Source organism: Artemia franciscana, chromosome 10, assembly GCF_032884065.1.
Source record: "Artemia franciscana chromosome 10, ASM3288406v1, whole genome shotgun sequence".
In the NCBI taxonomy this organism is placed as follows: Eukaryota; Metazoa; Arthropoda; class Branchiopoda; order Anostraca; family Artemiidae; genus Artemia; species Artemia franciscana.
The window spans coordinates 28,759,814-28,784,150 of NC_088872.1; the positions used below are offsets into that span (position 1 = coordinate 28,759,814).

General features: G+C 35.8%; 1 protein-coding gene across 1 annotated transcript in view; it reads left to right on the forward strand.

The window, feature by feature from the left end:
• Positions 1-24,337, forward strand: part of LOC136032028 (Golgi-specific brefeldin A-resistance guanine nucleotide exchange factor 1-like) — a gene marked incomplete in the record, with an annotated part of 78,359 nt that overhangs the window by 5,866 nt on the left and 48,156 nt on the right. The window contains 6 exon segments of the mRNA XM_065712114.1: positions 26-124; positions 5,005-5,123; positions 6,845-6,953; positions 8,442-8,548; positions 10,553-10,604; positions 23,015-23,189. Coding sequence (XP_065568186.1) covers positions 26-124; positions 5,005-5,123; positions 6,845-6,953; positions 8,442-8,548; positions 10,553-10,604; positions 23,015-23,189 — 661 coding nt within the window.

Here is a 24,337-nt window from a genome sequence, read left to right on the forward strand (position 1 = left end):
TATTTCAGCAATGTCTGTTTTTTAGGACCATTCCTAGATGTTGTTAAAGCAGAAAATATATCTGGTCCAGTAACTGAATTGGCTTTAACCTCCATTGGTAAATTTATAAAACTCAGATTAATAGGTAAGTAACTTTTTGTCATATTATGATGTATTTTTGTTTGCGGTTGCAAATTTAAGCGGGTTTACTGTGAGAGTAGCTGTCTTTTTTAGCACTCAGTAATGCTTCATTTTTTAGTACAAAAGATGCTGACTATTTAACTTGTTCCTTTTTATTATTGCATATTGTGAATTTGAAGGAGTCAATTGCCTGTATAAAGGAGTCGATCGCTTATTACCATCACAGCCACAAACTTGTGCGTGATGATCTAGTGTGAAAAGAGTGCAGCAAGCTAATAGGCTTTGGAAAGTTTTACCAATGGCTGCAGGCTTTAAAAAGTTTCCCAGTGAATGTTTATGTGCTTGCTATCTTGTTTGCATTGGTTCTAGATTTTAAGAGTTTGTTAAACTAAGAGCACTTATAGTTGTTGCTGAGTGTATTCTTTATGGATTTACTTTTGTATATATTTCATGCTGGTCAATTCGCTGGACTCAAACAGTACTAAATGACGGTGGCACTGCAATTAAGACTCTACTGGGCATGAAGAGTTTTCTGTTCAAGTCTGGGTAGAGATTTCTTTACATTTCGTCATAACACCTTTGTAATCCGCATAAAAGAGGATCAAAAAGTAGCATTAGTAAATTGGTGCGATAATATACGTGTATTGTTGATCGTCGGTCCCTGAATTAACTTAAAATAATTGCCTTGTGGGTGTTGTTAATATAAGTAACCGAATGACCTCATATTATACATTTACATCCGGGATTGAAATGGGCGATTCAATTGTTTCATAACTTCATTGATACTGGCCTTTCTAATGGTTTTCTTTAACTGTGGTTTCTAAAAAAAAAAGCATATTGCATCGATAAAGCAGTCATTAATTCCTATATCCATGTAATCAAAATATCTCTGAATACACCATAGTTAGATGGATGACGTGAGGACTAGCGACTTGTTTCAGCTAAAAAAGGGTTAAGCACTTTCCCACTAATTTGCTTGAGCAGCACAACAAAATAAATCTCAAGAACCTCCTTTGGGCAGAATCCGACTTGCAACAACAGTTGGATATATTTGTGCATGCGAAGTTTTTCTATGTCTTGCTGGTGATAGATACTGCTTCTGGTCCTTTCAGTCATAAATTTAGGTTAATTCAACGGGTTTGTACTTATCTTAAAAGCTAAAATAAAAATCCTTTGCTAATGATGCTGGACTTTCCAAGGATTAAGACAAATGCCCGCGCTTTCGGACATTCACTTTGGGGGAGGGCGACGAGGTAGCATTTTTGGAGGTCAAGTATGAAATTAAGGAACCTTTCTAATCAAAATATAGTTTTTGTGGGTACTCCTAAGTCGTATGATCAAAGTTCAGATCTCGAGAAGACATGTACATGTTAGTGTTTGATAGATCTTTTTTCTTAACCTTGTATTACATTTCACAGTATTTTTTAAATAGTCAAGTCTCGCAAAATTCTAAATCTAACAAGTGAAATAAGGAAAATATACTTTAGAACAAGAACTTCCCGATTGTTTGTAGTATTGCAGCAGAATTCGGTAATTGTTTGAAAAGTATATTGTTTAGTAATTGCTTATAGATTTATTTTATGCGTAAAATTATTTTGTTGTCCGTCAGTTTGCCAAAACCTATGTAAGCATTTAACGGCATCGCTCTTTTGTCCCTCTAGCACCAAAAGAATGATGAATAGCTGTTGAATTTTCCAACCCTTTAACTCAAAAAGGAGAAGTTTTCACTCCCCATGATAAAATACTGCGTAAATGATTGCATTGTATTTGGACTAGTTGCATTTCTAGTTTATTGCAGTGAAAGGTAAATAAAAGATTGTCTGTGAAGAATTCTTTTAACTTACATGCCAACTCCAGCCAAACGTTTTGAGCTCCTTCAACGCAAAAGCAACAGGCTGAAGCAAAGGATAAAAAGATTAATTAACGATACTATGTATCTATTTTGGTATTTCACTGACCAGTGCCATCCGAATTGATCAGAGGATAATTCCGACTATGGGACATTTTCTAAAGACTCTTCCAGTATTTGGCTAATGTGTCGTATATTGAAACTCTGTCACTGGCGTTTTCTTCTGTAACAAAATAACGAGATCTTGTTGCTTTTATTTCTTTATTTTTTGGGGGGAGGTGGGAAGGGAACCTGTAATTTGTATATTTTATCTCCTTCTTACTGGATGGTGACTGTCTCGCAAAAGCCTTATCTAATGGACAAATGTTTTGTACCGGTGATGCGAGGAAGGGAGCAGAGGGAGGTTAAGTATACACTGTATTTACGTACGACTTTGGCCATCAATTGGGCTGCCGGGTTGCTAAACGTATACACGATTCCAAGCAATCTGATCCGGTTCTTGTTCTAATAGCAATAGAAACTCTACCACCAGAGTTGCAATAGATAAAGGGAATTTGCGTCCATTATTTTAAACACATCCACTACTATTGAAGCTGCTTGCACAACTGTTCGGACCGACTTCAGCACACAACTCAAGGCCATACCTAGCCAAAGCGAACAAATACCTCTAAACTTCGTCTCGTTGTTTTAACCCTGGCTTTTTTCTCATAGTTTTCTTAGCGAGAATTTTCCGCATCCACAAACAGTTCATTTGGTTTTTGTTGTCGTCCTTTTGGTGGGAAAACATCTAGCCCAGGGAAACTGAAAGTAAATTTCCTTTTTGCACAATAAAATAAGGAAATGGAAAGAGCAAGAAAAAGGTTTGCGCCCGATGGGTCTGTTAATCACCAAAGAGACACAATAGCATGGACCATATTTAGCATTGAGTCATATGGGTCTATTCCTTCTTTTGGTAGTCAACGGTTGACCCAAAGAAAGGCAGAGGTCACCTGAGATAGGAACCGTGTTGGATTATTAATACTGGCAACCAAGGTCCTAGCAAAAGAGGCCTTAGTACTCAACAGTGATGATGAGAATCATAACTTAAATCAAAAATGGAGGTCCAGTAGCTTGCTGAATCGGCGGGGGAAATGGATCCTCAACTTCGAGAGGAGTTCATCGAACAGAATTCGACTCTGCTCACGTGAGAACCCCATTCCAAATATTTACTACTTCCATGCTATTCACTGATCCAAGCATCACAGAGAAGTTTGCAGGACAACATAACATATTGATTCTGTCTGATATGTGTTAGTCAATCAAACACATTAGCATCTTCAGTCAGAGAATCAGCTAAAGAATCCACTTTCTTATAAAAGATTTCATCAAAGCTTTGTGCATTACTTCGTTCTGTCTTTTGGCGACGAAGAGATGTTTAGAGTATTACTGACCGTCATAGTGACAAGGCCAGTCTTTGCTATCCTTCGGACTACTTATTCATCGGTGAAAATAACAAGTGCTTTATAAAAAAAAATCTTTCCAGAAGTTCTGTGCTGAGCCTGGAACTTGAGTCACTAGATTTTCTTTCCTAAGAAAGCGTGCACAATTTGTGTAGTGTCTGTCCAATGTTTGAATCAATACCCTAGTCTTGCCTTGCAGGCTACAATGTTGAAATCTTTTTGTCAGTCGATGCCAATTTGCTAGTCTAATATTTTCAGTATTCAGTCCAAGCTTTATTAGTGTATTCAGCGACCTTGTCATGATTATTGATGCAACGAATGTTCTCCTGTTTACTCTCGTAATGAGCGAGAGGTTGTTTAGCACTATGAACCATATACAAAATGCTTAACCCTCGCCTGTAGCGATGAATGCCTGTCTTAAAACATGGGCTTTATTTTCCTGGATTGGCGATTTTCCCTCTGCTACAAAAGGAACAGTAAACTTGACTGTTAGCTTTAAATATAATCTGCTTTTAGTCACAACCAGTTTAGAAGTTGAGTCAAATACGTTTTCGTCAACTTTCATCAAAGTATTCTCACCAATCCTAGGTGCTCTCACCAATCCTGTTTGACGGTAGTGCCTACCACCACTTTTTGCAATTAAACCAGAAGATGGCACTGCTTCGTTATGTGCATTAAGTATTTGATCTATTATGTGATTTATTAAAAGTTTTGTGTGGTATTTCTACAGAGGTATTAGCCTCGTTTTTGCGCTGTATCTCTTGCTTTAATGATACATGACAGATTCCAATTCATCTTTACTCACGGGCTAGCTCATTTTGAGTCATGATTACACTAACAAAATCGTCTTTACTGAATTATGAGTCATTAAAAACTTGCCAAATAAATATCTGTGTCTGTGACTGCAAATGACTGTGAAATGACTAAAAATATTGACACGAGTTTTTTGTTGTTGTTGTTGATTGAACGACTTCCGGAAATTAGAAGATTTAGCCGCTTTTGTAGTCGATGAATTTTGGCTGATACCGAGAATCGTTTATGGTAGTTTTTAACTCATGCTCCACTTGAACTTCACTGTCTACATTAAACTGTTATTTACAGGTATAGGTAAAAATCTGAAGGTATGCAGAAATGAGAAGAAGTGTTGAAGGATATTTTTTTCCCATTTTAAGTCTAGACAATTATCGTCAGAAGTATATAGTTTGAAGCACACGCGCACGTAGAAGTTTTTTGATAGAAAAAAAATGAAGTAGACAGATTATATGGCAACAAACAGAGAATTACGGAAATTAGCCGTAAAAATCTAAACACTACTGTCGTTGCCGTATAATTAAACTGCAATTGTTTCCATTTGCAGTTATATTTATTTTAATTTGAAGGACCGACCGAAAACTCAGCCAGCCTCACGAGCTCCCCATATTCGTCTCTCAACCGTTTTTTTTTTCTAGTAAATATTTATTGAACGCATTATTTTTTTCTTTGTGCATGACATTGTAAGTTGTTGACAATGCAGATTGTTTATATTGTTAAGGAGTATTCATCTGAAAATTTGTGTCACATTTTATTGAATATAATAAAAAGATTTTACTTGAATAGATCCATCCAGACCAAAGTGTGCTGAAGCTGTCCGAAGTATTGCATTCTCTTTAAGTCATGCAAAATTCAGTGGTACAGATTCGAGTAACGATGAAGTTGTCTTAATGAAAATATTAGAGGTAAACTTTATTTAGTTTTGTTTCTGTGTTTGTTAAAGCTCGTTTATAGCTCGATTGAAGCTACTATTTCGGGCTGCGTAATGGTTTCCCGTTATCAAAATATTAGAGATTAATTTAAGCTTTCAGCTGTTGGATGTAGGAGGAAAAAAGTAGTAATAAAAGGATGAAAGGAATATATTGGGGTTTCTTTGAAACGATACTTGAATAAGAAATTTAAATATGTATGACCGGCAGCTTTGATGTTTCACCCCTCGGCAAGAGGCATTCCTCGGTAGCCTGTATGTATCCTTGTAATTGGGTCTATTTACAATTGTGCCGAACGATCAAAAGTAGAGAGGGGACCAGTGACTCCTCTAATCCCCTTCCAATATCAATTACGCTAATTGTAATTGATAATTCTGCTATTATTGCATCTTATTAAACCTTAATATGGAAGATTGTTTGTGCTAAAGATTCGCATGTTATAAAACAACCGGATAAAAACAATGGAAAAAAGAGACATCTAGGAGTTACTTTTACATGATACTTCGTTGAGCTGAGAACCATGTCTGAGTCAGCTGACTCAAAACTGTTAAAAATGCGTGGTGATTTTAACTATCGACTGTAATAGTTAGTCAATAAAACTGTGAAAGCTTGCTTCTCAGACCGTTATTGCCAACTTCAATTTATGTTATTGATATTAAAATGCGATGTCGTTTTAAAGATGTTACTCAGAACTGCACAGTCAAGTATTCCAACTTTTGTGCTAATCAATCATAGTGGAGGTTAATAAATGAGTCGCTTGTACATTTAGTTGTTCATTCAAACGCTCTGGAAAATACTAAACCTTTAAGGTGCTAAAGAATTTCATCAAGTTGCTCTCTAAAAGACAAATTGTTTGTGAATTGAATTGTATCTTTTTAATTCTTACCCTAAAGTATAAAGTAAAAGTATTACAAAGTGAAATAAAAGTAAACTATGCAGATTCTATTCTACGAAGGAAAGACCATATTGTGTGAACAAGAAGTACTGTTGACCTAAATAATATCCTTATATTTATCCCCGGATGGTTTCAGAAATTTTATTTCAGCTTCTTAATCTTCTATGTCCTTCCAATTTAAAAGGAAAAACTAGGAGTGTCCCACAAGCTTGCTTCTGTTGTGAAATCGTCCTTGTTTTGTATTTGTTTTTGTATTTGTTTAGTAGCTGTCACTTGGTTTTGTATTCGATTAGAACAACAAATTGATAGATGGATTGACAGATAAAAACAAATGCAACCAAATGTTTTACAGGGGTGTTAAATAGAAATAATCGATATCTTCATTGTTAAGAATTTAAAATAGGAGTTTATGTACTGGTGGTGTTGAGATGTCATGAATCTGCAATTGAAGCTTACTTAATTGGTCAGTTTGTCATTATAATTTCACGCATTTGCAGTTGAACTATCGACTACAACAATTTTTTCAAGTGATCACTCTTAAATTACAATAATGTGTAGTTGAATTTGAATTATGTTTTAATGAAAAACATCTTAAAATAATAAAACAGCACATAGGCTAAGCTTTGATTTAACAAACACAAGGTTCTTAAAGTCTCATTGATGCTAATCTTTTGTAGATTAAGAGTTAGTAGATCGAAAATTAACGTAGCTTCAGGTAGAAAGCGTTATTATTTGAAGTGCGTTGTTGCTATTTTGAAGCTATTATTGGTCATAATCAGGTAGTTTATTTATTTTCTTCCAGGTTCTAAGAGATATTTTTTTGTCTCCTTGTGGGATTCTTCTTTCAAATGATAATATCTGCGAAATTGTACAAAGTTGTTTCAAACTCTGCTTTGAAGAAAGAGTTACTGGTAAGTCTTGTGGTAACTTAACTTCTTTTAATATCTTAGTTTTGTTGACGTTGTTATACCTGAGCTTATCTGAGTCTGGAAAACATATATTTCGCTTTCTCCCATTCTTTCTTATTGATATATTAAAGTGCCACATTTGGGACATCGCACGAAAGATAAAAAATCGTCGATGGTAACTAGTAAGCTTACGTACTTGTTGTGATTAGTTGCAACTAGTCTGTTGATTGCCCTCATTGTTTGATAAGGACATGATTTCCTCTTCGATGCGCACCAAATTTATCATGGTGTTTCCAAACGATGTTGCAAGCTGAAATTTTGTCGCTTAAAAAAAAGAAAGAATTTGGTGAATAAAAGTGAAGCGACGCCAAATTGATGCCCAAAAAATTATCCTAAACAAAATACAGGTGGCAGCCCACTCTAGAGGAAAGAGTATCCCTTTCGCTTTACTGAAAACTAAAGGTTCGAGCTGTTACCATTCGAACCGTTATAAGCGAAATTTAAAAAAAGAAGTTTTCATAACAATGTATGCATCAAAAGAATTGGTTTGTTTCTGGTTATTCCAAATGAGGAACTTTCGTAAAATTTAAAGTTATCTATCAAAAGCTAAGAAACTAAGAGAATTTGTCTGATTTTCAAAAAAGGGGAAGCACCATCAAAAGGGCGAGCAATCTCAATGAAAACTACTCCGTCAAATTCCGCATATCCTTAAACCCTATTGCAGAGATTTCAATCTCCCATCTAAAAAAGTGTGTAGTTTCGCTTTTTTTTTTCGTTGAAGGAAAACCACGGATGCGTCTTCATTTGTTGTTTTTTTCCAGGGATGGTTGTATCCAACCATCCTAAACCATCCTAACCAACCATAGCTAAAGATTCTGTCATGGTAAAGAGGTGTTTTCTGCCATTTTGGGACACAAAATTAAAATTTGGCCCAAAGGGAGTCAAGATGCTATCAATCGAGGATTCTGAGCTAGGTGATCGATTGTAAATTATCGGAAAACCAGATTTTTCATTTCTCGGTTTCAAATATGTTTTCTTTAGTATGGAGGGTTTTCAGTAATATTGACAATGAAAAAATTTCCGTTCCATATGTTTTAAAAGGCACCACTTTAGGTAAATTGAACACTTGCGATTACCAGTTGGCTTTATTTTTATTATTCAGTACTGCTCTAGTAAAGTGCAAATTGAATCTTAGGTGTAAAAAGGGGGAGGGGATTAGTAATATTTATTTAAAACTTTTTTTGTTTTTCTTTTGTATGTTACAATTGCAATATTGTTCATCTAATATGGTGTATTCTTATATTGGGGCTTGAAATTAAAGGCTCTGAAGTAAGTTTTTTTTCAGATTGGAGCCTCTAATGTAAAATAGAGTACCTTAAGTTCCGGTTTTTTTTTATCAAAGGTTTAGTAGTTTATACTAGCCTTTAAGTTAATTTATGTTTTGCTATAGGTGTCTGTTTTCCTTTAATCGAATTTCTTTTTCTATTGAAGATTTGCTGCGTCGAGGAGCAGAGTCAATATTAGAAAATTTGGTACAATTTTTATTTGAACGACTTCCTACTTACCCACAGGAATCAAAGCGTACCGTGCATGATGTGGTAAGTGTTCTTATAATTATTGGTAGCTTAGAAGTTTACACCAGGTTCAGCGTTATAAACTTACCTGGTAATAATATATGACGGCTTCTTCCTAGTGTTTTTGCATCTAGCTTTTCTCGTACAAAGCCTGTAAAGACCACTCTTCTTCCCTTCACTACCATGGAAACGTTAACTAATTCACATTCTGCGGACAGTTAGCTTAATTTAGCTACTATTACACAAACAACGAGTTTGTTAAAATAAAAGTAAAGAGCAACATTACAACCTATGACGACGAACAGAAATTATCCTGTATATATAGGGTCTTTTGCCCTCTCAACTGCCGCTCTTTATACTAAAGTTTGACCAATAGTTTTTTGAATGCATTTTAGAGGGCAACATCTATAGTGAGTAACTGCAGGATTTTATCAATCGATTGTCATTCAAAACGTTTGAATGCAAGATTTTAATATTTTAAAGCAAATGTAATATTATAAATACGATTAAAGCAGTACGATTTCATTCTTGAAGTATTCGAATAAAAGAAAGAAGTTTTTGAAACTGCTTATCACATGGCTCTTGCATAACACCATTCAATCTTGAAGCGTTGAAATAAACGTTGTACTTTAGTGTAAGAAACTAAAGGGAGTGTTATTTTTTTCGGGGAGGGGGATGACAGCTTTCGATCATCTATAGGATAATTTCTAGTTGTTTCAAATTTACTTTCGCTCTTAACGTTCATTTGAGCACACATTTTTATATACGTTTATTGTATGAATTTTATGTTTTTAATGTCATATTTAGCGTAATCTAAGTCAACTCCCTGCTTTTTCTGCTAAAGTTTGATTTTTTATAGTTATCAAAAATTTGGAAAGTTTTGAAAAAAAAAAAAATAACTGGCTTGTAAGGAAGATTCTCATTTGAAGCTGATTCAGGAATGGTAATTTTTATTTCGAATAATTTTTGTTGTAAAAGTTATTTTATAAACTACTTGAATTCGAATGCTACACAAATTTAGAATGTGCCGTCTGAAAAGTAGAAAAGGAAAATGGACTACGGTCAATACTTGTTAATATTAGTATTCAGAATTATTTTGACTCATTCTGCCTGAATAGAATGTGCGTTGGCGATGTGGATTTTTCAATTGTTCTAGAAAAAGGGAGAAACGCCCCCAAAAAGGAATGCAATTTTCTGAGAGCCGATTGGTAAATATTGAAACGTTTTCCTTTCTGAGAGGATGTACTTGGGTATAAGAATCTGTCCATAATTTGAAAAAAAAAAAAAAAGAAGAAAAAAACACCACCCAAATTTAGTGATATGCTGGTAAAAATTACAGTATGAAATTCGATAATTCAGAGAGCATGATAGGAGAGGTTCTATACTCCTATCCGCATAAGAGCGGGATTTATTATTCATCCCGAAAAGGCTGGTCACAGTTGAGTTTTTCTTTTTGTTATTATTTAGTTGCTCTGGGAATCATTGTTTTGGATAAGGAGTCGTAGAATCGGGGGAGAAGGCTCATTCTGACGGAATTTAAAGTTTTTGTGCCCTTCTTAAGCAACCAAAGAGTGAGTATAACAGCATATCTTGTCCTAGCTGCAAAATTTTTGAAGGATGATATTTTTGAAATCAAGGAACCTCTTTGTTCAGAAAAAATTGCAAATCAACCCTTTGTTCACCCTACCCATCCTACGAAAAAGACTGCCTCTTTTATGAGCATGAAATTATGTAGCTTACCATCGATGTTTGCCGTACATAAATGAATACAGTTGTACTAATGGCATTTGTCATAAGTAATTCTTCTTACTATTCACAAACGACACAAAAATCACAAATAATTTTTTCATTATTATATTGAATAACCATTTTCTTCCTTTGTGTTCTGGCTCATCCTTTTTATATTCTTCTTTCTTAATGTGTCAACTTCAATGTGAAATTAGAAAAACCTTTTTTAATGTGAAACTTCACATTTTCCAAAAAATATATTTTGGTTAAATTACGTAGGTTTTTCCCTTTTTATTTTAGAAGATTCGGAGTCAAGTTTTGGAAGCTTCATTTGAAGGATCAAAGTTACAAGGTAAATGCAATGTCTGTCTTTATTTTTATGTTTTGAATGTAACATAGTACTATTGTAGGCTTATTTTATAATTTTTCGTTGAACGATAGATCGATAGATGAGTCTTTAGTAGCAATCGTTTAAGTTTACTCCCTGGAAGGATTATGACAGGGAAGGAACAATTTTTAGATAAAGTGAAATAAAAATAATGTTGATAGCGGTTTTTTCCTTTCCTCATGTTATTTTCTCTCTTCTTCTTTTAGCTGATAAAGGCTTCTGGATGCGAAGCCAAGATATTCAGGCTTTATTAATATATATTTTTTTTACTGATGCAATTGGAAGTTCTACCCCTTGTTTGCATGTTGTTTTTTTTTCATTTTGTTTATTATGGGCAACGCTCTAGCATTGCCTGGAGTAAAAAGCTATAATGTTTCAGTGTATCGCGTTTTATTATTTGTTTTGCAAAGCCAATTCAAATGGAATGGGTGATCGCAGAAACTTCGGAGGGATAGAAATTTATCTGATTTAAAATTGAAAGTTCTAGTGCCCTTATGGAGTTAAAATCGATTGGAGGGCATCTGGGCCCCCTCTTACGCTTCTTTTCTCTCAAATATACCGGATGCAAAATTTGGATAGTCGTTTTCTTCAAAATAGTTCAAATGTCAAATAACAATGCCTCATGGGTTGATAACTCCCCCCCCATGAAGCCCCTGGGGTAAGAGTTATACGTTATGCAAGTTGCCCATTGGTAACATAAAAGGCTATTTGTTTCTTATTGGGAGAAGGGGGCAAGTTTGATTCTTTGTGTCCAAAAAGGCCTAGGGTATTAAAGTGAAACTTTAAGGAAATGTTGAGAGAGATGCCGAACACAATTAAAACATTCTATGTGATGCTGGTTATCTAAAGGTTGAATCACCAATACATAAAGAATGGTTGGGGGTATTAAGTTGAAACTGTCAAGGTATATTAAGGGGATTCTGAAGAGTGATCGAAGGGCAACCAGTCCTCTGCCTTTTTGGATGCTCCCTTCCTTCATCACTGATCGACATTTTGAAAAACAAAAACAAATAATTTTGTTCGAAATATTCAAAATATCTAATAACTATGCTTCCGCAGATGCTATGCTATGCACACCCCCTGTGAGCCCTCGGGTAAGGATTGTAAATTATACAATTTGCCCATTGTTTACATGCGGGATTTGGCGTTAGGAAAAGAGGGAATGTTCGATTCTGGCTGTCTTCAAAAAGGCTATGGGTATTAAGGTGAAACTTCGAGGAATGTTGGGGGCATGTTGAAATGAATCAAAAGACACTATGTGGTTTAAGTTTGTCAAAAAGGCGTATCTTCAATATCTTAAGAGCGGCTGAGGGTTTTAAGTTGAAACTTTTTTGTTGGGTGTGTTGGATGGGATGTTAAACAGTGGTCGGAGGGCAACCCCCTTGCTCATACCTTTTTTAGCTGCTGTCCCGTCAAAGACGTCTTGTCAAAATTTCCAAAAACAAATTTTGTTCAAAATAGTCTAAAGGTCGAAAAAGCTCCCTGGGCAACTACTGTAAGCGTTGCAAGTTTCGTATTGATTATACAAAGGGTTTGTTATTAGAAAAGGTATCATCACTATCTTTGGTCTCCAAAAAGGCTCAGAGTATTGAGGCGAAACTTGCAAGAAATTTTGAGGGGAATGCCAACACACATATGCAGGATGGTTGTTAAAAAGTGTACCAGCAATATCTAAGGAACAGCTTAGGGTATTAAGTTGAAACCTTTTGGGCATGTTAAGGGGGATGCTGAAAAATAGTTCTAGGGCTACCAGCCCCCCTTCCCCTTTACATGACCCCCATCAATACTGGTAGAAATGTTGAAAAACCATTTTGTTCTAAAAGTTCAAAAGGTCTAAAAATTATGCCGTTGGGTGTGTCATTCCTCCCACAGCCCCTGTGGTATGAAATGTCAAATATGCAATTTGCCCATTTTTTCTCTGCAGGATTTATCATTGAGAAAGGGAGAAGTCTTTGATCCTGGGTATGTCCAAAAAGGCTAGTGGTATTGAGGTAAAAATTTGGGAATGCTATTGTGTATGTCGAGCTAAATAATAATAAAAAAAATACATGCATCGGTTGTCTAAAATGTGTGTCTGCAATATCATAGTAATGGGTAAGGGTATTAACATAAATTCTCAGGACGACTGCAACTGTGACTGTAAAATTTGACTACTTGCAACTGCTACTACGGATGCTTGTGACTGCGACGGCGACTACATGCAACTGTGACTACTAGCGACTTCGACTACGACTACTTGTGAATGCAACTACTCGTGACTGTGACTGCAGCTACTTGTGACAGCAACTACTTTTACTTGTAACTAATTTCAAGCATTGTTGAGGGAGCTATTGAACAAAATGAAAACAAACTACAAACATGCTGGTAGTCAAAAGCGCATATCAGCAATATCTCAGAGACGTATGAAAGTATGAAGTTGAAACTTTCTGGGTATGGTGAGGGAGATGTTTGGGAGTGATGGAAGGGCAGCAGTTCCCTCCTTCAATTGCCCTATTTAGATGCCCTCTCCCCAACATGGATCAAATTTTTGAAAAAAAGAACATTTCGTTCAAAGTAATCTAAAGGTCTGTTGACTATGACTCCGAGGATGCCATCCCCCAGCCCCCCGGACAAGGTGTAAATTGTGTATTTTGTCCATTGTTTACATACAGAATCAACCATTGCAAAAAGGGTAATGTTTGATCCTCGGTGTGTCCGAAAAAAGCTAAGGCTGTTAAGTTAACATTTCAGAGGATTTTTGGGGATACTGAATTAAATCAAAAGACGCTGTGTGCATCCAGGCCATCAAAACGGGGAATTTACGAAATCTTTGAAACAGTTAAGGGTATGAACTAGCAACTTTCAGGGCCACTATTTCCGCGACTGCAGCTGCGACTAGTTGCGAATGGGGCTGTGACTACTTATGACAGCAGCTTCTTCTGCTTGCGACTACTTTCTGAAAATGTTGATTAATAAATGCTTTATTAGACCTTTTGAAATGTGAGGGGTTTTTGAACAATATCAAAACACAATATGAGCATTCTGGTTGTCAAAAGGGTGTGTCAGCAATATCTTAAAAACGGCTGAGAGTATTAAGTTGAAATTTTCAGGGGATGTTAAGAAGTGCTTGGAGGGCTAAGGGTTCCCTTGTCTATTTTAGATGCCCCTCCACAATCGGTCAAAACTATAGAATAGCCACTGTTCAGAATAGTCTAAAGGTCTGACAACTATGCCTCTCGGGCTCCGCACCCCCCACAGCCCCCGCCAAACGGTTGTAAATATGCAATCTGCCCAATGTTTACATACAGTATTTATCATTGGGAAAGGGGAGTGTGTTTGATTTTGGGTGTGTCGGAAAAGGCTTTGGGTATTGGGATTAAACTTAAAGCAATGTTGAGGGAGATTTAAATTAAATCAAAAGATACTATTCGCATGTTGCATCTTATTTGTCTGTGGGTGTAGCTGCAGTATTTCAGTAACGGCTTCAATTGGGATGTTGAACTTGATCAAAATTCACCAATGGCACCATACACATCCTGGTTGTTAAAATGGTATCCCTGCTGTACGATTAGTATCGTACATATATTTGGTCTTATTGCGTCCAATAATTTTGTTTGTTCGAAGTTTATGTAATTTTGCTTTATACCATATAAGCCTGTTGTCTAATTTTTTCGGCTTTTATTAACGATATTTTTTGGTGGTGTGCGTTTTTTTAGAACCCCGCCTATTGCCTGTAACAAGGGATTTATGCTAGGGGTACTGGCTGGCTAAGGCAGCCGACCAGCTGATGGAAAATCAAAGGATGGTCTCAATTTTTGGTAATATAATTTATGATTTATCAGTTTCTTGGTGAAGTTGGCAAAATTTGGAAGCTATCAAGAAATTTTATGAGACGTGCATAAGTGACACCTTGTTATAATGATGTATATAATGATGATGATGATTATATATAATGATGATCCTACCCTCGTACAAAGTGGTATGCCTTTTAAAAATCTGAAGTAAATTTCACAAATAAAGTTCGCAAAAAAAAAACACATTAAGGTTTTCTTTGGGTTTCAATAAAACAGTTTAGATTTCAATTAAGTAACTTAAGGTGGGTATTAATAGTGGGTGTTATTCTGACCCTTAGAGGGGCTATGGGGTACGGTCCTAAAGGGACTTGAAACTAGGGTAGTAATTCCTTGGGTTTGGCCTGACTAATTTTGTTGACATCCTACTGGTGTAGCTGAGAAGCTTAAATAACGTTGTAGAGAGGTTTGATATAATACGATTGCTTTTATTTTACTTCACACACAACGGTACAAGGTCTAGCTATGCATATGCCAGTGGGGCTATTTGCCCCAAAGAATACACAAATGCACAAACTAAAAAACATTAAGCCACATACAATAATGCAAGATATTCCTCAATAAACAGACCAGAGGTTAGTCTGGCATTTAAGATAGAAAAGTTGCTCGATCCCATAAAATGTACCTTTAATGTCATAGGTCAACCACGTCCTTCCGGACCAGAGACGTACGTAAGCAAGGAAGTGGTTATTTCTCAATATCCTTGAATGCCCACAGTCAAGGATAGTTTTCCAAGATCTTTGGTACTTTAATGGTTGAATTTCACTGCTTATCTTCGCAAAGTGGAATTTCCAAAACCTATAATTTTATTTTACTTCATAAATATTTTATTTCATTTTGAATTAATTTCTACATAATTAGACACGTTACCACTAAATTGTATACAATCAAAAGTTGGAACATATTTTATTTCTACCCTAAGAAAAATCGTACGCTTTGCTAATTGTATCAAGATTTGAGCGTGGTGTTTTAAGAATTATTAGTAAGCTCACAAACCCAAAAATTGGTTCAGATAAAAATGACCTTAATGTAATAATTCTACCTCAGAAAAAAGGTTAAGACTTCAACATATCTTCAAGATAATGTTACACAAACGAAAGATTGCTCAAACACTTAGTAATAGTTGTATACACATTGTCCTACTGACAATTCTTTGACACCCCTGCACCCATAGCGTAAAATACACTGAGCCCAGGTACAAATATCTTATCTCCAGTTTTTGCGAAATTGGAGTTTTTGCGGAGTTGCGAAGTCATAGATTTAAAAATGATATCTATTGTGCACTTTTTTTCAGGTAGGTAGTAGGTATCTACTTTCTATGATTTATTAAATGCTGAAAAATGATAATATACCCTATTCTACGAAATTTTCTATCAATTAATTTTTTAAAGTTAATTCAGTAATGTAAAAAACGTAGTAATGCATCGAATAGCTAAAACATTTCACTCGATTCACAGTCAATAGTCAATCAACAGCAAACCAAGTAACAAAACCCGATTTCCTGGTACATTTCACCGTGTGGTGAGGTGGCTTGAGGTGCGGTGAAGCAGAGTAGGTTCGACCTTAAAACAAGGCACCTGATCTAGGTATAAATTATGTATAATTATCATTACAGTGCGCGTAGCACTACTAGTTATTTTCCTAGGGTGGACAGAAGGCTTTTTAGGGCTGCATTTACCCGCATGTGCCCCTTTCTAGCTACGGCCACGCCTAAATCAAGTATTGTTTTAGGTTTTGCCTTCGATTCCTTTGCAAACATCTATTTTTTCAAATCCATTAATTTGCCATTCATACTATTTTCAAAGTATGTTTACACACCATCTATATTTTTCAATGATAGAGTGCATGCATTATAAGTATCTGATTAGACAAGCAGAAGTTGTAGCTGAAAATATGGCTCGAAAATGGAAATCTATGAAGTGGAACCAAATTAGAATCCATAATAAATGAAGATTTAATAACGTTTTAGACACCCACTCTGCAGCGCTTACTGAAAATTTTTTCCAAAAACTTAAAACAACTTTTTGTCCAAAAACTTTGAGAAGACAGTAAAAATCTAAACCTCATTTAGTTACTTCGGTCTAAGCCTGAAGAAACTAATATATCCGCCTCTAATATCTCAGCTAGTGAGTTGAGTGCTTTTTTTACTCAGAGTTCAAAGCACATGACGCAGTCTTGGAGTCACGTTGTGAGGAAGTTAGATTCAATGCTGTCTGATAATTTTGATGCTTTTTTCATTTCACCGTCTTTTTGTCAATTTGTTAAAAAGTTAAAAAAGGTGTATCCTAAAGGCTGTAATAGCATTTGTGCTTGACATCTGTCGCTTGGAGGTGACAATCTTTACCATGAAAATACCCTTTTGTTACAGATGCTTTCGGCACAGGGTATACCCTAGTCCCGAGTTGTTTTAATGTGTGTTTGGTTATTCCGATAAAAAAAAAGGAAAACCAACAGAACCTTCATCTTATAAACCAGTCACCACTTCTTCTGTATTTTGTAAGTTGTTTGAAATCATAGTGTTTGGTGAGATTTATAATAAGTGTAAAATGCCTCGGCGTCAGTTTTGTTTCCATAAGGGCTTGGTATTTACCAATATACTTCATCTTCTTGCTAATATATTATTTGAGTCTCATCATTTGCGGGAATCTTTTGTTCTGGCCCAGTACGATGTTAGAATAGCCTTTTATTCTGGAATTCATGCCCAGATATTAGTCGAAACGCGCAAGCAAGATATGTGTTCTTCCATCTTGCGATCACTAAGCGGTATGTATAAGAATCTTAAGTTTTGAGTCCATTTGCAAGAGTGTGATCTACGTGAGGAGGTTTCTATAGCCTACATAAGGGAATTAAGAAAGGGGCTATAACTTCTCCGACTTCGTATGATAATAGTGTCTATAATGCACAAAAGGTCGTGTCATCGAGTTACATTTTAAACATACTGATGTCCTTTCTAGGTTTTGTGGATGACCTTCCAAATTTGTCTCGATTTGCTAACGCCTTCAAAAAATAATTTTTGCTGGCTTGAAAGAGTTATGCGGCTATTGGTGTGCTATTTATTATAGATGAGTCTGCTGTTTTGTTTTTAATTGCCCAAAGGAGGTTTCTACTTGGAGGCTATGTGAAAATAATATAGCACCATTATATTATGTACCTTGGCCTGCCAATTGGGCGTACTCTTCAAGCGATTCAGAGTTTACTTCTTGAACATCGTTTCGAAAAAAGTTCTCGTTGTGTGCTGGAGTTGTTACTAGCCGGAGAAACTCGAGCCGCAAGTATCTGGCTCGTCTTTATAATGCAGTTACACTGCTTTTTGAATTGTTTTTCCCCTTTTGGAAAATTTTGAGTGCCCGTAATAAGAAAAATATCAGGACAGAATTATTGAAGTATGTAGCTACAAGTACAACCTTTCGTTAGAACTTGCCATATTGTTGCTAAGTATGGTATTGTTCAGCCTCTCGGTGCAGCTAAAGAGTTCATTCTGACTCATGAGAAAATACCAGAATTTTCGCCCCCCCCCCACCGGGTCTGTCTTTTCAAGTTGTTTTTTGTGTGTAGTTTTTCAGTGATGGTAATGCACTTGGTATCTACCAAGTGACATATAGCGATCGCAAATTCTGTCGGTCTGTCCGTCCCAGTTTTGCTAGTTTAGGTTTACTAGTTTAGTTTTAGTTTTGCTAGTTTAAGATACGTGACTGACATAACCGGATCCGCTCTTTTTGGTGGAGTTGTGGGGGGGGGGAGTAATTCGGAAAAATTAGAAAAAACTGATGTATTTGTAACTTACGAACGGGTGGTCAGATCTTAATGAAATTTGAAATTTTGAAGGATTTTGTGCTTTAAAGCTCTTATTTTAAATCCTGAATAGATCCGATGACATTGGGGGAAGTTGGAGGGGGAAACCGGAATTCTTGGAAAACGTGAAAATTGAGGTATCTTTATTTTACGAATGGGTGATCGGATCTTAATGAAACTTGATACATAGAAGGATCTTATGTCTCAGATGGTCTATTTTCAATTCGAATTGGATCCGGGTACATAGGGAGTTGGAGGGGGGAACAGAAATCTTGGAAAACGCTGAGAGTGGAGAGATCGGGATAAAACATGATGGGAAGAATAAGCAGAAGTTCTAGATACGTGATTGACATAACTGGATCTGTTCTCTTTGGACGAGCTGGGGGATGTTGATTTGCAAAAATTAGAAAAATTGAGGTATTTTTAACTTATGAACAGGTGACCAGATCTTAATGAAATTTGATATTTAGAAGGAACTCATGTCTCAGAGCTCTTGTTTCAAATCCCGACCAAATCTGTTGACATCGGGGGGAGCTGGCGGGGGAAACCGGAAATCTCGGAAAACGCTTAGAGTGGAGAAATCGGGATGAAACTTGATGGGTAGAATAAGTAAATGTCGTAGATACGTGATTGACATAACCGTATTGAATTCGCTCTCTTTGGGGGATCTAGGGGGTGGGGTTCAGTGCTTTGGCGAGTTTGGTGCTTCTGGACGAGCTAGGACGATGAAAATTGGTAGGCGTGTCAGGGAGCTGCACAAATTGACTGAAAAATAAGGTATTTATAACTTGCGAGTGGGTGATCGGATCTTAATGAATTTTGATATTTAGAAGGACATCGTGACTCTGAGCTCTTATTTTAAATCCCGACCGGCACGTAACCCTACCGAATCCGCTCTCTTTCGGGAAGTTAGGGGGTTGGGTTCAGTCCTTTGGCGAGTTTGGTGCTTCTGGACGTGCTAGGACGATGAAAATTGGTAGGCGTGTCAGGGAGCTGTACAAATTGAATTGATAAAGTCGTTTCCCCCGATTAGACCATCTGGGGGGCTGAAGGGAGAGGAAAAATTAGAAAAAATGAGGTATTTATAACTTACGAGAGGGTGATCGGATCTTAATGAATTTTGATATTTAGAAGAACCTCGTGACTCAGAGCTCTTATTTTAATTTCCGAACGGCATTAAGCCTCAAATTTTCCTTTTAAATCAACCTATTCGTGCTTAGAATTTAAGCTAGAGCTCATACCATATGAGCTCTTGGCTCGTCCGGCCTCGTCGCAGGTGCCATATGAGCTCTTAGCTCTTGTTTTTTTTCTAGTTTTTATTCAGAAATAAAATTCTATTCAATATCACGGGAATAGTTAAGGGCATCAAGTTAAAACTCTCAGAGAATACTGAGGGGGCTGTTGAACTTAATCAAAGTACAACTTTGTCAATACCGGTTATCGAAAGGGCTTATCTGCAATATCTCAGGAACGGCTAGTAGTATTTATTTGATATTTTCTGGGGATGTTGAAATTAATCACAAAACATAGTGTGTGCGTCCGGTGTGCTTCCGGCTTGCTGAAATGGTATGTGCAATATCACATGAACAGTTCAGGATATTGAGTTTAATCTTTCAGAGAATGTTGTGTTGGATTTTGAACTCGATCGAAAAGACAATATGTGCATCTTTGGTTGTCAAAAAGGCAGGTCTCAGGACGGCTAACGACGTTTAGTTGAAACTTTCAGGGAGACATGAGGGGGATATTGAAATAAATTAACAAACACTATTTACATCCAAGTTTCCAAAAACGCGAATATGAAATTAATCAAAAACGGCTTGAATTTGAAGTTGGATGGATTCAACCAAGAGATGTTATCTGAATTCAGGTTGTCAGAATGATATTTTTTTCTACCATATGTTGCAAACACTCGTCAACATCACAAATAAAAGAGTTATAAGAGTCAGAAATACAGAGAGCCGAGTTATGCCTCTGATGTTAACTCTAATTACTGTTGAAATAAAATGTTAGTTCTAGCAAAGTCCCGAACATTGGCTTCAAATTGAACACAGTTTGTACAATAACTAGACTATATTGAATTCAACCAAAGCCAACGCCCAGAATACCTTGTGCAGATTAAGAATTTAAATTAGATTTGGATCTTTTAATTCTTTAAAGACGTGATAAACTAGAGAAATATTCATTATATTGACCAATAATAGAACTTCAGGAATCAAAAACGAAATAGAAATCAATAAAAAAAACTTTCCGAAAAAGAAGTTTTGGAAAGAACCATATCAAACTTAAGCCCAGCAGAAATAAAGTACTATAATAATTCAAAGTCAAATCGACCAGAAATTACTATCAAAGAATAAATGAACCGAAAATAAACACAAATTAAAATAAATGATCATATCAAACATAAAGATCCCATATTTTGATGCAGATAAAAATTAATTTTCAAAACGAGTAAAATGTAAATCGGATATTCGAGTCAACCTTAAAACGAAGAGAAATTACTGCAAACAGAATTTTTGCTACTGCCCCCTTCCTCCTTCCGTATCCGTAAAACTTCTAAGACCTATTGCGTTATTTGTGCTTTTGTGAAAATGAAGTATGCAATAAACATTTATATATATATATATATATATATATATATATATATATATATATATATATATATATATATATGTATATTTATAATATTGAAAAATGGAAAATATTACAGTGAAATTAAACCTTGAATTGCTGAGACTTTTAGGAATTAATATTATTATATATTAAACATTCAGTTCATTTGCATTGGTTCTTTTTGTTCATCTAAATTATTATAATGATGTATTTTTTATTTTTCTTCGAGGTTTTGAAAAACTAAAGCGCAATGTTCAAAATACATATCGAGTTTAGATAAAACGAATGTCCGAAACCTCTTAAATGTCGACATTCACCGGTGAATGTCAACCAAAACATAGTCACTTGGCGCATGTTCGAAATATTTGTTAAGTATCCTTATTTTGACTTTCGCTGGAAAATGTCAACATTCACCATGCACCAATGGTAAATGTTGAGCATTTCTGAGATTTATATTTTCTTCTCCGTATTCGGTCGCGATACATTTTTCGACACTCTTTCTAGGAGGAATGACTAAGAACGTAAAACACACAGTAAATATTTATGAAGAAAAGGAAATAATAGTAATAAAAAAATTTCTATAGTGCAAGTTTCGGATATAACTTGATTACTGAATTATCTACCATTATCCAATTGTGCATCATATTACAGCAACTTAAACTATTATGACACTTTGAATTGCACAAAAGGCCCTTGTTTTTACATCTCCATTTGTTTGTGGAACACTTCCTTTTGAATTGACAGCGTATATAGGTTTGCCCAATCGCTTCTCCAGTTAGCAGAAGCTGCTTCTCCCAGGAAAATTTCTTGAAAATCTCGTCCATAGAAAGTAACTTTTCTTTACAAAATACAAACTGATTACTTGTATAAAACTGATTGAGGATACAATTTTCATTTGCAAGTTCATAGAAGTTGGAGTCTTCTATTCCAACAACAGCCACTAAAACGTCTCGGTTACCTGTACGAACAAAGTTGATATCAGGGACTTGTATTCGTACAATATCACCAGTTTGAGCAGGAGAAAGTTGTTTTTGTTCTTAGCATTTTGTTGATTGCAGCAGAAGATTTCCTTTCGCTGCCCCTCTTGTTATAAAAATTAACTTTGCGTTTTTGAGCCAGAACTTGATGCAGAACGAGATAGATTGCAAGTCTTCTTCAATATTTTTCTTTGAAATAGGGTTTTCAGTTAGAGCACCGCTAATTTTTTTCAGAAGTATTGCTTATTTCTTCAAGCTAAACTTCGGTTTCAAAAGCAATGACAGTTTCTGTAAGTTGTTCTTAGTTTTCGATATTTGCCATTTGTTTGCTAGGCAAAAATGAAGATGCTATAACTATGACGAAGATTTCCATGAGCTATCTTAACATCTTTCCACATAGCGCATATTTTGGATGTTACTTGATTATAGGATTCTCTACCATTCTACCATTCTTGCAATATGCCTGGAGCACCAGATGTTAAAAATATGGAAAGAACGTGATGCGCTACTTCTTCCGCCCTCTTTGTTTCATTCACCAGAGAATCTTTAATTAATTTTTTTTTAAATAATTAATCCGAGCTTATTTGGAAGACGTCCTTGAACATAAGCTAGGATTTATCTTTGATTGATACATTCATGAATTTAACTTTGCTTCTTTTGGGGATTTCATTTTGAAACCACTTTGTAAAGGCTGACCCATTGGCCTTCATTCGTCCAATTCACAGAAACCCTAATAATATTTAAACTCGCATGTTTTACAAAGCTGTGTCATAAGGTGTTAACTGCTTTCATTAGAACAGATTCAAATTTGTTGTTTTTGTTTCTTCAATTTTGTATAATTCTTATAAGGCCAAAGAACTTTTCACTAAACGGGTAAGATGGATAGCAATAATCCTCTACGAATGGCTTTTATAAATGTCCCATCTATCCTGTTTATCTATTTTAGTGTAATCATTTTAATCCTCGTTTTTGTGTAGCTTCTTGATTCCACGTATGATTAATGAAGGGATGAAAAAAAAATGTAAATTATTATATATAACTTACTTTGTCTGCTAAGTAAATAACCATTTTCACCATTTCAAAGAATAATTCAAAGAATAACCATTTTAAAGAGTAGAACCATTTTGAAAAGAACCTTTTTAATGAACAACCATATTCTTTGTAGCTCAGGAAGAGGAGAATGAGAAGATTACGGATCATGTTTGCATGGACAATTCAGAAGTCAGTGACAAGCAAGAGGAAGCATGTGAAGACCATGAACTTTCTACCCCAACGGCTCAGTCAACTTTGATAGCAGATCAAGCGTCTATAGCCCTTTCTGAAAGCAACAACAGCGACAGGTTTTATTTTTTCCCTTTTCCAATTTGTGTATGCCTATGTCTTTCTGTAACCACGCTTGGTAACGATCTTAAATGTATCAAGTTTAGGGACAGACTGACTTATCTAATATTTTACTGTGCACGTACAAAAAAAAAAACAAAAAAAACTAGAGTCAACCTGTTGGAGGTCCTCCCTAGGGAACACACGCGGATAGACTACAGGTTGACTTACTTGAAAATTTTCCTCTCATGCATGTCACTCCACAATGCTGAACTAGAGTCAACCCTCTCATGCTAATTCACGGTGGGGTCAACCCTTTGGAGGTTCTACCTTGCCTTTTTCGCAATTGCCTTTTTAGCAAAAGAATGAAAAAAAACGAATCGGACGAAAGTCACGGAATGATGTCTAATCTTTACGGTCGATGAACCAAATTGAGCGTTTTGCCCCTCCACTGAGCTCTTTTCAGCATGATGGGGCATTTTTTACCTATTTGGCTTGATACTTGGGCCATGGCAAGCACCTTGCCTAAGGGAACAGAAGGAGACGAATTCTCAGAAACGTGCACCAATTTAACCTTACTTACTCACTATACTTAACTACCTGGATTTTCATGTAATTGGCAAATACCTAGCCTTAGTGAAGGAGACTTCTCGCAAGACATTTTAGACCGCTGGCTTTTTTTCAGTCCAGGCTCTATTAGACCTCACATTTTCAAAAGTGAGAGATTCCGTAAAAAGTTGTAACTATGAAGTATGCTAGTGCCTGGACCAAAAAGAATGGGAAAATAACAACAGTTGGATATTCAGCGATTTAGTATGTGAAGATAGTTTTAGAGACTTCTAGCGCCACTAATAGTGTAGCGTCTGGCAATTTCATTAAAAGAGGGAAAAAAAAATTCATAATAGGTATAATTAATCTTCAGTATAGTAGGATTAAAGCAGAAACTTTTTTATACAGCATTTTCTGTTTTACAAGAATTATTTCAAGCCGAATTTCAGGCTGCGCAAAGTGGGTCTAGGCTAGCATGGAAAAATATTGGAAGATTAAGTAGACTAGTTGACTTTAAGCTGGTTGGCTTTAAGCTTTGGCTGGTGATAGAAATTCCTAATTTCTTTTTTTGAAATTCCTAGTCGAATAAATCTGCTGCTGTTTAGGGTAAAGCAAAATC